At 36.0% G+C, this 16371-nt stretch overlaps 1 protein-coding gene across 1 annotated transcript in view; it reads right to left on the bottom strand.

Annotated features, from left to right (window-relative positions):
* Positions 1-16014, bottom strand: part of LOC142158981 (desmoglein-4-like) — a 34458-nt gene extending 18444 nt beyond the window's left edge. Inside the window, exons 1-5 of the mRNA XM_075213461.1 lie at positions 15836-16014; positions 3221-3256; positions 2608-2745; positions 1020-1181; positions 78-222 (exon numbers count right to left, since the gene is read on the bottom strand). Coding sequence (XP_075069562.1) covers positions 78-222; positions 1020-1181; positions 2608-2745; positions 3221-3256; positions 15836-15883 — 529 coding nt within the window. The 5' untranslated portion in view covers positions 15884-16014. The remainder of the gene's footprint in view (positions 1-77; positions 223-1019; positions 1182-2607; positions 2746-3220; positions 3257-15835) is intronic.
* Between the last annotated feature and the right edge of the window lie 357 nt (positions 16015-16371).

Below are 16371 nucleotides of genomic sequence, written 5' to 3'. Positions count from 1 at the left end.
TATAATGTATGTCCTTTAACATGAATTGTTTTTGGTCAATCCAAAAGAAGATATTTTTAAATACATGTTGATCTTACTTGCTCTGCTTCTCTCTTCTATTGAACCAACAAAAACACTCTGTGAAAATACTGGCGAGTTGTCATTGATGTCCAGAACTCTGACTCGCATCTCTAGGGGCTTTTCTACATCTTGACCAGTAGAGGTCACAGCACGGACTGTAAGCTAGAGGAACATCGATACAGAACAATAAATTGCATTATTGTTAGATACATACGGGCCAAACAAAGTTCCAAAGATACGTTGTTGCAATGTACATATTACGACTTTGTCAAACGTTGTAAACAATGATCAGTCATATCAGTTTTAAGACAAATGCCAACACGGTGCTGAAAAAATTATGTCAGACATCAATGACACTTGAAAGGGCCAAACTAATTTTTTATTTGAAATGAGACTTCACATTTGTTAGCAGCATCATATCTCTTGTTTGTTTATTCTTTAAAATAACATATAACATCTGACACAATGAATAAAAAAAAATCATTTCACAGCATCAAATCTTCAATTTCAAACGATACTTGAAACTGACATTTGACTCTGGTCTCAGAATCAGAACTCCTCCCACTTTCATATTAACTGAAGTACTGGGTATTTTGATTGGTTTATATAGTAGGTTTTGCCTGTAACCTGACTAGTCACAGATATTGACTCACAGATTTGCTATGTCACCTGGTTACAGTCTGTCATTGTCTTACAATATCTGCTGGGCTTCCCCGGATTACTGGATTCTTTTTTTTATTTCACATAACCTAGGTCGTATTGTTTTTAGTAGAAAAGTATATACTTGCTCTAAAATGTAGGAACTGTGATGATCTAAACAGTAACATATTATATGCTGAACTCTCCTTTAAAAAAATAATTTGGTTGTACATCTGGAAACTATTATTATTTGCCTATTAACATTAAAATACTCAACTTCAACAGTCAGTAAAACAGTAAAGCAAAGCAGCATAACTTACATATAGCATTGATATTTCTTCACGATCCACAATAACATTAGTCACATTCAGGTATCCAGTTTTATGGTCCATCAGAAACAGATTATAAGGCGGCTGATCCACACCTTGCCCTGACACTCTGTATGTTATAATTCCTTTCTTCACCTCGATGTCAGAATGGACCTGTCATTTGATATAAAAATAATGTTATATGTCTAGACATGTAGACATATGAAGCGCAGATGGTACAATATGCAATGCTACACAAACATAAATGCATTAATATTTGTATGACATTTGTCACATCAAATGTCAATAATATATCAATAATTAGAATTGTCATGTCGTATTTAATTTGGAGTAAATGCTATAGACTAATAGCGGTGTAAACTATTCCTTCCAACAGACTAGCTAAATTTGCTGCTACATAGAGCTCCCTCCAGTATATTTTATATACATTGGAATCATGCAAATCAGATTTTCTTATGACATAAAAATTGGATTTTTAAATTAGTACTGCCACCTTCTCAATGATGGCAATCAGTCTGACCTTCCTCAGCTAACTGAAAAATGTAGCCTTACAGTCTAATTAGGGAGTTGAAATGATACTAAGAAATGTGATAAAACAACAGGTTGTTGACTTTTTTTGTAGAAGTCAATAAATGAGTTAAAACATAAAAATAAATAATAAAAAAAATATATATAATAACATTTATATTTTTCTGTATTTTTGTATTATTATTACGACCTCAGAAATACAGTTTACTGGACCTTCTGTGGACCCTAAGAGCAGTTTTCTGGCTTTGTATCTTTTCAAAAGCAATTCTGGGAGAGTGGGGTGAGGTGGGGTAGAGTTGGGGAGCCGTAACGACAACACAGCTCACACAATGTGCAATGATTGTGGCAATAACCTACATGTCCCCTCATGCATTGCACCTATTCAGACATTACGGTATCACCAGAGGCGGACCTAGGAAATTGTGGGCCTGGAGCAGGGAGGCGGGAAGGAGGGAACCGAGGCCCCCGACCTTCTGCATCCGACATGCAGCGGGCCCCATTATCTCCATGGGCCCCAGTGCACGGCACCTGTTGCACCAATGGTAGTTCCACCACTGAGCAGCACTACACAATACCGGTCTCCACATCAACAAGATGAAGCTTCTAAAGTTAAACTTGGAGGTGTTGTAGTAGATCATCCTACGACTACATAGTAATGACTGTTGCAAGGTGCAACCCAACTAAAATATATTACTTTACAGGAGGCCAGGCATTGCTGGATTTCCTACACTAAAATTCACAGGGTCCAAATGGATACAACTTGTTTAAAAGTGGAAATATCCTATAACATATATGAACTCATTCATTGTGATTTGAATATGTAAAGATTAGTTCCTGTGGATAAACATCAGGACAGGCTATAAAAGAGAGAGGTCAAACATAGTACAAAAATTGCCAACCTCAAGGATACATTTAGTTCTAATAATTTCAATATCTCATTTACTATATGTAGGAGACATTAAACCCTTTTTTTAAAAAAAAAAAAATTGAACAACTATTTATACCTCTGCTCAGTCGTTTGTAAATACTGAAATACTGTTTATTTTGTTACCTTGGCTAGTGGATTTCTGTGTCTGTTGTCTTCTCCTTCTCTTATAGATACAGGGGGCACAATCCATTCACGTTTTTGCCGTTTAAAGTGATAGTCCTCCCATACTATTTTCCCTTTTTCATCTTTATCTTTATTTATCTGCAAGAAAAGAATTGTTCAAACCAGCACATTGCAGATGAAAATAGTTATCTGTATTATGTGATGTTACACATCTTACAACAGCAAGCTACACTTCTAAAATGTTCTGAGATTAAGACATTGAAAGGGAAGACTGAGCTTATGTGGATAGTATGTTCTGTTTATTGAAATAATGTATTATAAATATAAACTGAACATTTTTACCAGCAGACAATGTGCAGTACTGGTAAATAAGATAATCTGCAAGTAGGGAGAGCTATTCAATTGCAGAACTTTTGCCGCTGAAAATAGGGCCTGGTTTCGGTAATAATTTTTGCACGCAGCCTAGGAGGGGGATTCAATTCACCGCAAAGTCATGGTGGAGCCTCTCATCATATAACATGTTCATTTTGCTTTAAAACCACACAGCTTTTTTGACAATTAAATAGAGCAGCTAAGTTTTCAGAATTACACACAATTAAAGTTTGAACATTACCTGAATTTTCCAATTGCAGCTACATTGTAAAGATATCTATAAAAAATAAATAAATAGGTTAGTACAATCAGTGCGTGTTTTCTTTATATAATCCATTCAGGGAAGACTCACAGTAGAATTGAAACCTAATAATAAGTCACACTACTTATTTTCTGCCTTAACCTCACAACTTTGCCAGTACAGGGGTAGGAGGCTGTTCTGCACATACCTGAACTTCCCACCAAAGTAGAATTGAAGTAGAGTAGACAACAGGGTGCCCAGGACAAAATATTAATACAGTATGATATTAGTGGCAATAATGGATAACATAAAACCCATTCAAAGAACTGTTGCTATACTTCATGTTTATGTTCAAATAAATTATTTTTAATGTATTCCTAAGTATAGATATCTATCAACAGTATTGTGTAAGTTTTGGGGTGAGCTGAACGATCTCTGAACAGAGTAATCTGTGTAAAAATATAGGATGGAAGTCATAACTACTGGTTCTAAACATCTAATTACTAACAATATAATCTATACTAACTATATAATCCTTATATTGGGCCTAGGGTAACTCTGTAGTTTGAAACTTAATCAGATATCTTCAAATTACATAGGCTGCCTTTCAATGTTCTATTTATCAGTATTGGAAACTAATTCCAATTTAACAATCCACAAGACCCCAATGAAAATGTCCTGTTTGTATTCTTTCACTTAAAGTGTACCAAACGCCTACTCACATTGAAGGTTGGGGCAGCACTGTGGCTTAGTGGTTAGCACTTCTGCCTCACAGGACTGGGGTCATGAGTACAATTCCTGACCATGGCCTTGTCTGTGTGGAGTTTGTATGTTTTCCCCGTGTTTGCGTGGGTTTCCTCCGGGTGCTCCGATTTCCTCCCACACTCCAAAAACATACTGGTATGTTAATTGACTGCTATTAAATTGCCCTTAGTCTCTCTCGGTCTGTGTGTGTATATGTTAGGGGATTTAGGTTGTTAGCTCCAATGGGGCAGGGACTGATGTGAGTGAGTTCTCTGTACAGCGCTGCGGAATTAGTGGTGCTATATAAATAAATAGATGATGATGATGATGATGATGATGATGACAGGCATTTTGAGATCTGATCCAATATTCATGAGATCACAACCTATCAATGTATTTACTAGGAAGAGGTGACTGTACCTCGTGTCTCAGTGATGTGACTTGTATCTAGGCTGAATATTGGTGCTGCCCACAAAATGGCTACCCCGCTTTGTGAAGGTGACAAGTACACTTCTATCGCTGATGATTGGAAAAGGTCAGTATACAAACACACATATTCTCAATGGAAGCTTCCAAGGAATGCATATGTTTTAATCTGCTTCTTTTCATCACCGCTGTATTGGTAATACCGTACTTAAAGTATGGAGAATTGACAAGTTTGTCTGTAAACATATTGGGCTAAATGCATCAAGCTAAGATCTGCCTTTTTCAGTGATTTTCTCGGGCGAGTTTGAACTCACCAATGTATGAAAGTGAGAGTTGGTAGTAAATCACCATTAAAGTGATGTAACCAAAATCAACAAATTGCCATGCCTACTTTTGGCCATTCTAAGGAGAACAAGTTGCCATATGTATCTTGCCCGAAATGTGCATGCTGCCCCTTGTAGTGCCACAAGTATGTATTTTAAATGGTGTCCCCATCTGAAAATGTTAATTAATTAATATTATTTCCTCACTGGTAATGAAATAGTATGCCCTAATAATAATATAAAATAAAAATTGTTTCTCTTACATATAATCATTAATGAATTTGGCCCACTAATTTACTCAGAAAGCAATTTAGCCCCATAAGATAATTAATAATAATTTTTGCCCCTCTAAACTAGAAATCATAATTGTCCTCATAATTAAAACTTGTATTGTGCCTCCTGTTTTGTTAACATTAGCCAGCAGTGGAAAGCTGATGTGTTGCTAATCTCACCTATTCGAAACAGCATGTTGATCTCGTGCAACTTGCAGTGATTTGAAATCAGTGAAAAAAATTGCACTTTGATACATTTACTCCATTATCTGTAACATGTTGATAAAATCACTTATGGCATCATGGTCTGGAATGTGCTTCAAAATTACTGGACGGGACACAGCTGAAAACATGAAGTTCAATTATCAATACATGTTTAAAGCTTAAGTGGTAGATTAATCAAACCTTCTAAATAGGTTAAGTGGAGGTGTTCCCCCATAGCAAACCATCAGTTTCTAGCATATCTATCACATATACATTGTAGGAAATGATAGCTAGAAGCTGATATGGTTGCTATGGGTAACACCTCCACTTTTTGTCTTTGGAAGATTTGATAACTCTACCCCTAAATGTCTTCATCTGCCACCTGCTTTTCAGTAATCACCTACTATATTTCAATTAGTGTAATATACTGTAGTGAAATGACAATTCAAATATAATTTATCAATATATGTCAGTATATACTATATATCAGTATATACTATATATAGGTATATATATATATATATATATATATATATATATATATATATATATATACTGTTAAGCCTTACCCTTACCCTAACATTGTTTATCTCATTACAATGGCACGTTTCAAGGGGGGGGATATATTAGACAGCAAGTGAACAGTCAGTTGATGTGTTGTAAGCAGGAAGTATGGGCAAGAGTAAGGATCTGAGCGACTTTATAAAGGGCCACATTGTGATGACTAGATGACTGGGACAGAGCATCTCCAAAACAGCACATCTTGTGTGTGTTCCCCCACATAATAGATAATTTCTAACTACTAAATTACTGAATTTGTGGTCAGTTTGGCTACACAAGGACTGCAAAAATAATGTTTGTTTTCCTTTGTTTATGTTTTCTTTTTTTTATATATATTTTCTTGTTGAATCTTGCAGCCAAAGTTGTGTAGGGGTTGTGGGAAGTTGCATAATGATAAAATAAGGTGAAAAATTGCAATTTTTGGCAAAACCAGCCATGAAGATCAATGCAGTTTCAGGTACAGTTTTGGTAACCATAATAGTGTGCATTTAATTTATAAGAATGCTAAGGCACACAGGATTTCCTTGCTCATGTGTACCTCAGAAAAGTTGAGTATGAAGCCAAACATGGGCACACAATGAGGAATAGCGGAAACCTGAGGCGTTATTCAATTACCCATCTTCTCGTCAGGCCCTCCCAACAGACCATGGTCATACGTCATATACAGATGAAAGAGTTAGACAAGTGTAACCAAGGCAAATACATCTATACATCTTTAAATATATGTATAATATGTACTCTGCGGAAACCTAACAGAAAGGTTTGAGAAGAGATTGCTTAGGTGAGAAAAAAAACTTTTGGCTCTGCCTTTGTATGGCACATACTAATAGCGCTACACGCCCTGTTGTCATGAGTCATACTCGAGATGAGAGCAAGAGAGCCCCGAGGCATCTGTCATACACCACCCATTTTTACCAGCCATGAATTCATGCATCAAGAGTTTTAAGCTGTAGCTTGTCTGTTTATAAGTGTGGGGTGTGGCAGAGGCAGCAATGGAGGAAAAGCAATCTTTTAATCACTACATTAGCTAGCAAGAAACCACACACCTTATCGTCTTGTACTGCAATACATGTTACATTGTTTTACCTGTGGCATTTCTGAATTCAAAACAATTTGTTCTGTATTTGCCAGGGGTAAAAATACAGCCAGTGGTTAACACTGATGACATACTCTACAAATGAATGCTTTTATGTGTAGCTAACTATTCAAATCACTGCCCCAGGAAAGACAAACTTACTGCCTTTTAGCTTGACATTAGAGTTCAGCACATCGATTTATTACCATCAAGATTCTACAAATGATTCTCATAGGCAAATCGAGGGGGGGGGTTTCTAGTGCCTGGAAACCCCCCTACAAGCCTGGGTCACTGTATAATTGAGGTGGCTGGACCCTGCCCCGCTTCACACGGCTCTGCTTGAAAAGGGAGAGCTGCGTGCACCTAACAGTAGTGCCCATGTATATAATGGGGATAGGAAGAGTTGGAGAGCAGCCAAGCACTGTCTAATATTATAGCCACACCCCCATGCATGCTTGTCACGCCCACTGGCGGCGTGGTGTGGAAACCCCCCTCTACAATTCCTGCGTTTGCCCCTGATTCTAGCAAAACTTACTGATAAACTCAAACTGTCATTTTGCCAGTTAGATCTGGTATTTGTTTCCAATCCATGGTGACTTTAGAACAAATCACTTCACAATTAATTCAACATGCATCAATGCATTCATAGCTACTTAGATTTCTTTCTCAACGCTAGTTAGCCTGAAATAATGTATACATGCGACTCTCATGAATGAAAACCGTGATACCTCTCTGATATCAATATTCCTCAGTCTATAATTACCATACCTTGATTTCTTTTATATTCTAAATGCAATAAATAAATTATGTTATCCAATTCACATTGATCCTTATAATTCAAGTACATAGGAATATAAATTCTATAGCAATAAGCATTCCAGGTTTAAGGTTTCCTCTAGCAAAAAAATTGGGACTGTCCTTTTGAATTCTAAGACACAGACATAGTCATATGTTTAAAATAGATGGGATATTGGTAATACTTTTGATGATTCAGTCTGGACCATGTGTCAATAGTTGAGAGCTCAATTAGTCACTCTTCTAGCAAGCATCAAGTGTAGCTGATACTTAAACAAGTTTGCATGACTTTGTGCTGAGCCTACATATATTGGCGTTGGGCATTCATTCATGATTAATTACAAGGGAGTTTCATAAATGATGAGTAAGCTGTGGGTACCACCCACCACTCCCATCACCATAATGAATGCTGCTTAACAGCTATGCCTGTCAATAATTCTCTGTGCTGGATGAGAGTTGTATATTTATGTGAACATAATGAGTAATAAATTAAGTGGTTATAAACATTCCCAATGTAGCTTATACTTGGAAAGCTGTGTACCAGAGCAATAAAACATATTAAAGGGGTTTTATACACCCATTACAATAATAGTTTACTGCTGTTTTTGACAGTGACCAACCCCGTAGGTGTAGCTGGGGATATTCAGGGACAGAGAGGGCAGTACTAAAAACAGTATCTCAACTACATTTCTCAAGCATTGTATATTCAATCAGCCATCATATATTGTTGATAGAAAAGTGCAAATGTTCATAATCTCCACACAAGAACCATTAATCAGTGGATGAGTCATTTTGTAAAATCCCTGAGTGTTAATGTACACCTTTTAAGTGTAAGTACACATAGTGGAGGAAACCTTTTTTAGGGCTGAGCCAGTTGAGAATACAACTGATCATTCTCTAGAACTAGTGACTAGTAGCACCTATGCCTGCAAGACTTCTGCTAATCTTATCTAAATAGTTCAATGGAATTAATAATTACAATAGTATCTTTTCAATGTTGATCATTAAAATAGATATAGATTATAGTATATATTTATATATATAGTATAAAAATAAGTGTGCTGTGTGAGCATATCTTATAGCAAAGCAAATACAGATTGTTTCTCAATTTAAAACATGCTCATATATCTTTCTATACATCTGTTTTCTTAGATTAATGGTTTGCTATTACTGTGGACTCAGTGGCCTATTTGTAAAAGGATGAACTGCCCAAAATCTAGTGAAAGCAGAAGACTTCGTTGGATTTTTGGCTTCCAATGAAGATAGCTGTCCCAGGCCAGCTATAGCTATCACTGGGGAAGCCCATTTAACAAAGGACAGTGATGGTATAAGTATCCCCACTGTTCTTCTATTGCTATCGCCAACCCAGGATGGCGATACCTAGGTGGCTGGATAGGAAAAAATGCTTTATTATTGAAATAAAGCATTTTTCCCTGATTTTTTTTAAAAAAAATGATGTTATTACATTGTTTTACTTCTAATTTCACTCTTTTTTTTTTATAACAAACTTTTTTAATTTTTCTTTTGCTGAATCTGGAACCCCAAGTTCCAGTTTCCAGTTCAATTGCGCATATACAAGTTCTCTTACTGCTGCCAACCATTAAACAGACCTCTTAAATTCTTCTCTTGTGTTTTATCTTAAAAAAAAAACAAACCACTGTTTCTTATTAACAAATAGATTCATGGTAAACAAGAAGCAGTATGTCCATGCACCTTATACTTTTTCAAAGTGATTCCATTGCCTACAGGCAGTGGAGGCAATCAATTTATGGACTGACCCAATATCCATGAGAATGCAGTCCATCAGTTCCAATGCCTGATAAATATTTGGCAACGACATGACTAAGTGGTGGTACATACAATTGTTGATGTGGGTTGGTATACGGCGGTAGTATGTAATTTGAAAACAATGCAATTTACTAAAAACCACACATCAGAGTGCATCAATCAAAACCGCCAGGTCTAAAACTGCAATCCTGATTTTTAGACCTGGCAGATATACAAACCATTCCATTTACTAATGGCAAACCCCTGCTTATCAGTAAAAAAAAAGACATGGTTCAGAAACCACTCCTGATTAGCTGCACGGCTATCAAGTAGGATCACTGGAAATGACACAACTTTGTGTCAAGTGCTCCTCATGAACAGTCCATTCTATGCAAGTGTTCTTGTTCCCATATAGGTTACGTTGGATCAAGATAGGAAGAAGATCTTAAGGAAGTATTATTAGGGAAACAACATTTATTTCCAAATTATGGCAATATATTTTTTTTTATTAAGGCGCCCATAATTATTTATTTTTCAAAACTGGTGTCACTAATAATTAATATATTAAAAAAAAAGGCACTACTTATCATTTTATTTATAATGGGGGCAGAAATCTTTATTTTATTACTAATGGGGGCACAAGTGCTTATATGTGCAGGGCCCGATCGTTTTTTGGCCCATCACCTAGAATACTGGGCCTGATTATGAGTACTACTAGGCTCTTACAGAGGCAAGGTTTAAAATTGGATGTTTTTCATCCAGTTTTACCATGCGGTTTGGCCTGAAGGGCTAGGAAGCAGTAACACATTGGATACATTTTGAGTTTTCAGCCTCCAAAGATGCAGGATAGCAAATCCTGCAGTTTGGGACTAGGAACCACATTGGATGTTTGCCGGTCACACATCCACACAAAAACCACCCCTTGTTACATTTTCCACATAGTGGTAATCATGTGGCAAGAAACTTTCCTATACACAGCAGATGTTCATTCAGTATTCCTAATAAGGACAAAGTGTTAAAGGACACAGTAGTTGGCCTATATTAAGCTAAACATACACTGGCCGATTTAGCCTTTCAGTCTGACGGCTGGATGGCCAGAGCTCTGTCAAATTTGGCCATATACGTACACAGATGTTATCATGCAACTTCATCTACCATTATCGCCTTCGACATCTGGTTCCCCATCAGATCTAGATCTGTTTAGATGCTTATTTTCTGCCCATTTGCAATTTGCAGCCAATTAAGTCTAAAATGGCCCGACTGGCTGTGTATATGGCCGCTGTTAGCTTCCTTTTGGAAAAAATACCTGTATATACTTACAAAGTAAATTGTAACTCTTTTATATAAGGCAAGGAAAGATCATACATTGGAGCTTATATAGAGCAAAATCCCCTGACCGGTTTTATGTTCAAAGGCAAATTATGAGCAAACCAAATGATAGGTCATACTTTATCTTGCTGCATAGTTATCCAGAGTTAGAGTGTTGTACACATACAGGAGGACATATGTTTTAAAACAATGGGGTCAAAATGGGGTCAAGGTGGATGTCCGTCATACATGGCTGCACACGGACAAAAAACAAGACTGATGTTACCGTTGCCCTTGGCCCACTAATATCTTAACGTGGCCCTGACTTTATACATGTCTGACATCGAGTCTGGAAGCAATTTTAAATGTAAAGTTTTTTTTCCTTGATGGTGTACTACAAAGCAAAGGGGTGCTTGGATAGGAGGAATTGGAGATATAGTCTATGTTGGTTAGATGGTTATTGTATGTTTAAAGTTAACTTTCTGTGTATCACCCATACAAAATGTATCAAGAATAGGTGATTCAGTCTTGTGAGTCTTTAGGGACTGTTTAAGTTTTTGAAATTTAAGGAGAGTGTGATAGGGTGGGATGGAAAAATTAACAAAAGCTTTAGCTGCGTGGGAGAAGTCTAGCAGCTACATATCAGGGAGAGACATAAGAACTTCAATGGTGGTGCACAGAGGATGACTGGAAGAGTATTTATGGGTGAGATCAGATATATAGTTGGGACAGGATATTCCCTCCATTGTCTTCCAAACCTCTGTCTGATATTTCTTTAAAAGTCAATGGGGCCAGCATTCTATATGCTTCTCAAGTTCTCTGGCTCAGTGTCACCCTTCATTTTGAACAACTTTTATTCTCAAATTAATTTTCAAGTCATGCAGCTTCCACCTGCTTAACATCTCCAAAATATTATCCTTGCTAAAGATATCATCTAGCTCCTGACCCGCCTGCCTAACCTCATCCCGCCTTTACTGACTGGCCTACCAGTGATAAGACTGTTCCTCTCTATGTTTAAAAACCCAAATATGTTTAAGAATAATTACAGCAGCAGGAAATCTGCAGGCTATTGTAATCTACTAATATTAAAAAATGGAGAAGCTTCATAATGAAAAAAAAAACATTTAAAAGGATGTTAGTTGATATCAAATAGCACCTCCCCCACTATTTTGCACAGTTAAATTTGCTGGTTGTGGAGAGAAATAAAGTACATCAAATCAACATAAAAGCATTTAAGTGCTGCCCCCTGTACAGAGTTTCCCAAACTAATATGTCTATTTTGCTATTCTACTGTAGATTGTGATACGTAATCTCCTTTAAATGAACTCTATATTATTGTTGAATTTACCGTTACCCCTGTTCTGTCATAGACAGAGCAAGATTTACATAATTGGAGCCTATAGGCAAACAACCATTGGCACATTAAGCTCCGCCTTATCCGCTAGCCATAGCTAGTTTACACAGAAAACTCTGTTGCTGTGAAATGAGTATAGTGACATTTTCACGTCCCAGATAAACTTGGTTGATTTTCATCCCCTTGGTTAAATTTGCATTGCTGATGAAAAGAAAAAAGCAGGGGAAAGCAGCCTCACAGCTTCTGCTGCCTTTAAGCACAGACCTACTGTGGCTAATGCTAATCCCGGCCCTGACTGCGGGTTATTGTGGCACTAATACAGGTACAATAGATGAATAATGTTTGATACAATCTTTACCCACAGAGTACATGTTATTCACCAGACAGCTGTTACATTGTTATCACTCAAAACAAGTGTGATACACAGCGTGTGGCCATCTTTTATTTGCCATTGGTTAAGTGCAAAGCTGGAAGTTGGATGAAAATATGAAAATATTTGAAATGATATTCTCCAAACATCATATTTGAAAACATTTGGAATAGATGTTGACCAAGGCATTTGTTTGCAGATAAAAGGACAATAGCAATGTCTTTAACACACAAATGACAAATTGATGTAATGTAGAAAGAATGCACCCTTGTGTCTTCCCATTAGCACTCATTACAGTACATTCTATACATTTGACAGCCTGTAATTTATGTATATTTTGTTACAGTTTTACAGCTATGTTTTAGCAAACAGCAAATGTTTTTGGAGTTTTTTCTCCAAAAATATCCAGTAGTAGTAAGGTTATATTATAGCAAGCTATATTTTAAGATGTAATTTTCCATTAGATTGCTTAACTCTAAACAGGGAAGTCGAGTCAAGTTAAATTAATATCTGTGCATAAATATTCCAATATAACTAAATCTCTCTGTATTTACATTTTCACTGCATAGCATCAACAGGCAAAAAAACAATAATATGTATATATATAGATTCAGAGATATAACTACGGCAGGTGCATATATTGATATATGATATATATTGATATATATCAATATATATATATATATATATATATGTATATATATATATATATATATATATAGGATCTATTGCTCCTATTCATCACTGATACATTGATACATTTAGAACAAGTAAGAATTTAGAGAATGTCCATTCTAATCTCTATCTGTCAGATCCTAGCTGTGTGTTTATCTGTGTAATACAAATGTGGCAAAGAAACCTTTCAAATGTGCTTACAATGACAGGGATCACTCATCTTTAAATGTCATAGCATTTTACAAGTCAAGGCAGAATATAAAATTGGTCATGAGACCCACTGATTCCAGGTTTGTGTACATAACATCATCCACCCATTTTGCTATTGGTGAGACTTTCAAATAAAACTAAACAGCAATTATACTGCAAATCTTGGGTGTAGCTCATATCAATTCTTAACATGCCCATTAATTGTTTTTGTTTTGTAGACAATTATTTTCCACAAAGAAGGAATTTATTTTTTCAAGCACTTCTCTTTGCAAACTAAAGATTATGTTAATATTCTGGGACCATCTAATATATTATGGTATTCTAAACAAATGTTTGCTGAAAATGCTTTGTCAAGTGTCAAATGTCTCTGAAAAGGGAAGTCCTGAGCTTTATAAGGAAAATAAACTGATCGTTACAAAAATATTACAAAGTCTTTAAATTGTTTATAAAGGCCCTATTCTCTGCCTGTCAAGATAATCATCTTTGCTCACGGTTATATCAACTAGCAACTAGGTGTAATGGGTGGATGCAAGGTTTTAATATAATATTTATAAAATTTCATCAGGCTCTGGCCTTAAACCAAGATTCATGAAACGCCCTCATCTGCTGTATAGCATTACAGAGCAGCTTATTGCGAAAAGGGATATCTCTGACAAGCATATGGCAATTGAAGCCCAGTATACATTGGTACACTTTAAGCACTTATAGTAGTTACACGTACAAGTCTATGTTTTATCATTCTGAAAATATCTTTTGTCTATGTATTTTGTGGTTCTGAACTCATGGGCAGTAGCTGGATAATTATCAAATCCTGTTTTCCTTTAAGCATGTTTAAATCCAGTAGTGCTTTATAGCTACATGTTTCATCCAAGAGATGTTCAGTAAATGTTGCAGCTGAAGCATCTTACTCCTTTAGTAACATTTTTACTATTTGTTACATTTGCTGTTTGCTTTTGTTTCTATTGTGAAGCTGCCAACCTTCAGGCTGTGAAATGTACAACGTCTCAGACATTTTATTTTATGGGTAAGATGGATTTAAAAAGCTTTAGCATGTTTCAAATTAAGCATTCATTTGGTTTGCAGTGTGTTAGTTTCCATTAAAGAGTGATCATATGTTTAATGCAAAACGTGGTAGTGTTGCAGCATGAGGGCTTAATGGTTAGCACTTCTGCCTCACAGAACTGGGGTCATGAGTTTAATTCCTGACCATGGCCTCATCTGTGGGGAGTTTGTGTGGGTTTCCTCCCACACTCCAAACACATACTAGTAGGTTAATTGACTGCTATCAAATTGATCCTAGTCTGTCTGTGTGTGTGTGTGTGTGTGTGTGTGGGTTAGGGAATTTAGACTGTAAGCTCTATTGGGGCAGGGACAGATGTACAGTGCTGCGGAATATATATGAAATATATACTAATCATGATGAGAAACCAATCACTCTAAAATTAACCTCTTAATAATCAGACTGAGAGTTGGGCCCTGGAGTGACAGTGTCTATAATGTATCTCTTAAGTTAACATAGTGTATATAAATAGAAGATACATAACGGTGTAACACACACACACATAGCAAAGTTATAAATTTTACAGTTCTTTCTATTTTGCTGCTCTGAAATATCTTTTCATAAGAGATTAATCACAGTCCCGGCACAGACCTAGGAAGTTTCCTTCATACTGGAGAGTCGATCAATTTAAAATATTAATTGATGTATTAAGGGGAATGGGTATAGTTGCATCACCAGCAACTAGACAAAGAGATAAGAATGACTATGGACCACAGATAGAGATAAAGTAGCAGAAACACTCTATGACAGCAGTACAATAGAACATACTATCCCATTTATACAGTGTAACATTGTATTGGGTTTCCAAGTATTGCAAACATTTCACAGCCATTGATATAAAGCAATTGAATAGTCCTTTTGTCTTCTAAGTATAATAAGCCATGTGTCTAAAATACAATAACGTTAATAAAAAGCAGACAGGGCTGTACAGTATGAGGAATACATGAGACAAGAGTAGTAAATGACACAAACTAATTGGTAGAAACACACCATGATCAATAATAAATGTAAAGAATAAACTGTAGTCAAAAAGCTAAAAATCAGTGCCATGCATATACATCAAGCTGCAGGCAAAACATGTTGCAATGTAAATGATAAAATAACAATTGTTTTATTGTATATAAAATATTATATATATATATATATATATAATCTGAATGTATAAATTGTTTTATTTTATATATGCATATACATTATTTCCACAATAAATTCGTAAAAAACAACTGAATCTTTGAAAAAACGCAAACACATTTCAAATATTTTGAGAATCATAAAGTAATTCTCTACTAAGTTCAAAGTATTTTATTCTAGTGCAATGTTATATATCCATATGCAGCTAACTGTGCTGCTGAATCCACATATTTTTCTATCAGTTTTATTATTTTTTATAGATTATATAACAGTTTACGTTAAGTTTTATAAACTGCTGTAGATATACAATTCTGTTTGCATGTTAAAAGATATTACTTACCAGCAAATTAATGAAGACACTAATATGTGCACACAGTTTCCAGTCCATGGTTTCTGCCTCCTGCACTATCAGGCACGGTCCCTACAGATCCTATGCTGCCTTGGAATAAAGAAATGCTCCTTCCTGGCTGCACCCACAAGTAGATGTTAAGGGTGTCTTTCTTCCTCTCAGGGATGAGTGAAGATGCTGTACAGAGGAGTCCTTTTCTCCACCCATAATATTGGGCTGGTCTCACCTGAAATACATGACAGCATCATTATTGCAGCTACATAATTGACTGTTGAGACACACCTTGCTTCTTATTGCTATGAAACCATCCCATGACAAACATAAAAATTAATCAGGATAGTCAGACCATTCATTTACCATATTACAGTAGGCAAAATTGGAGTATTTCAGGGCATGTTCATCTTCAATCAAATGTAATGTCAAACAATAGCAAAGCGTGCACCATTTCACCTGTGAATTGTGGTCAAATTGTATAGCATATAACGTGTTCCTTAATGTGAAAGATGTCAGTTTGGAACTTCATGTAC

The sequence above is a fragment of the Mixophyes fleayi genome, chromosome 5, assembly GCF_038048845.1.
Source record: "Mixophyes fleayi isolate aMixFle1 chromosome 5, aMixFle1.hap1, whole genome shotgun sequence".
Lineage (NCBI taxonomy): Eukaryota > Metazoa > Chordata > Amphibia > Anura > Limnodynastidae > Mixophyes > Mixophyes fleayi.
The sequence above is the reverse complement of the archived record's forward strand: the minus strand, read 5'-3'. Positions and strand labels throughout refer to the sequence as shown.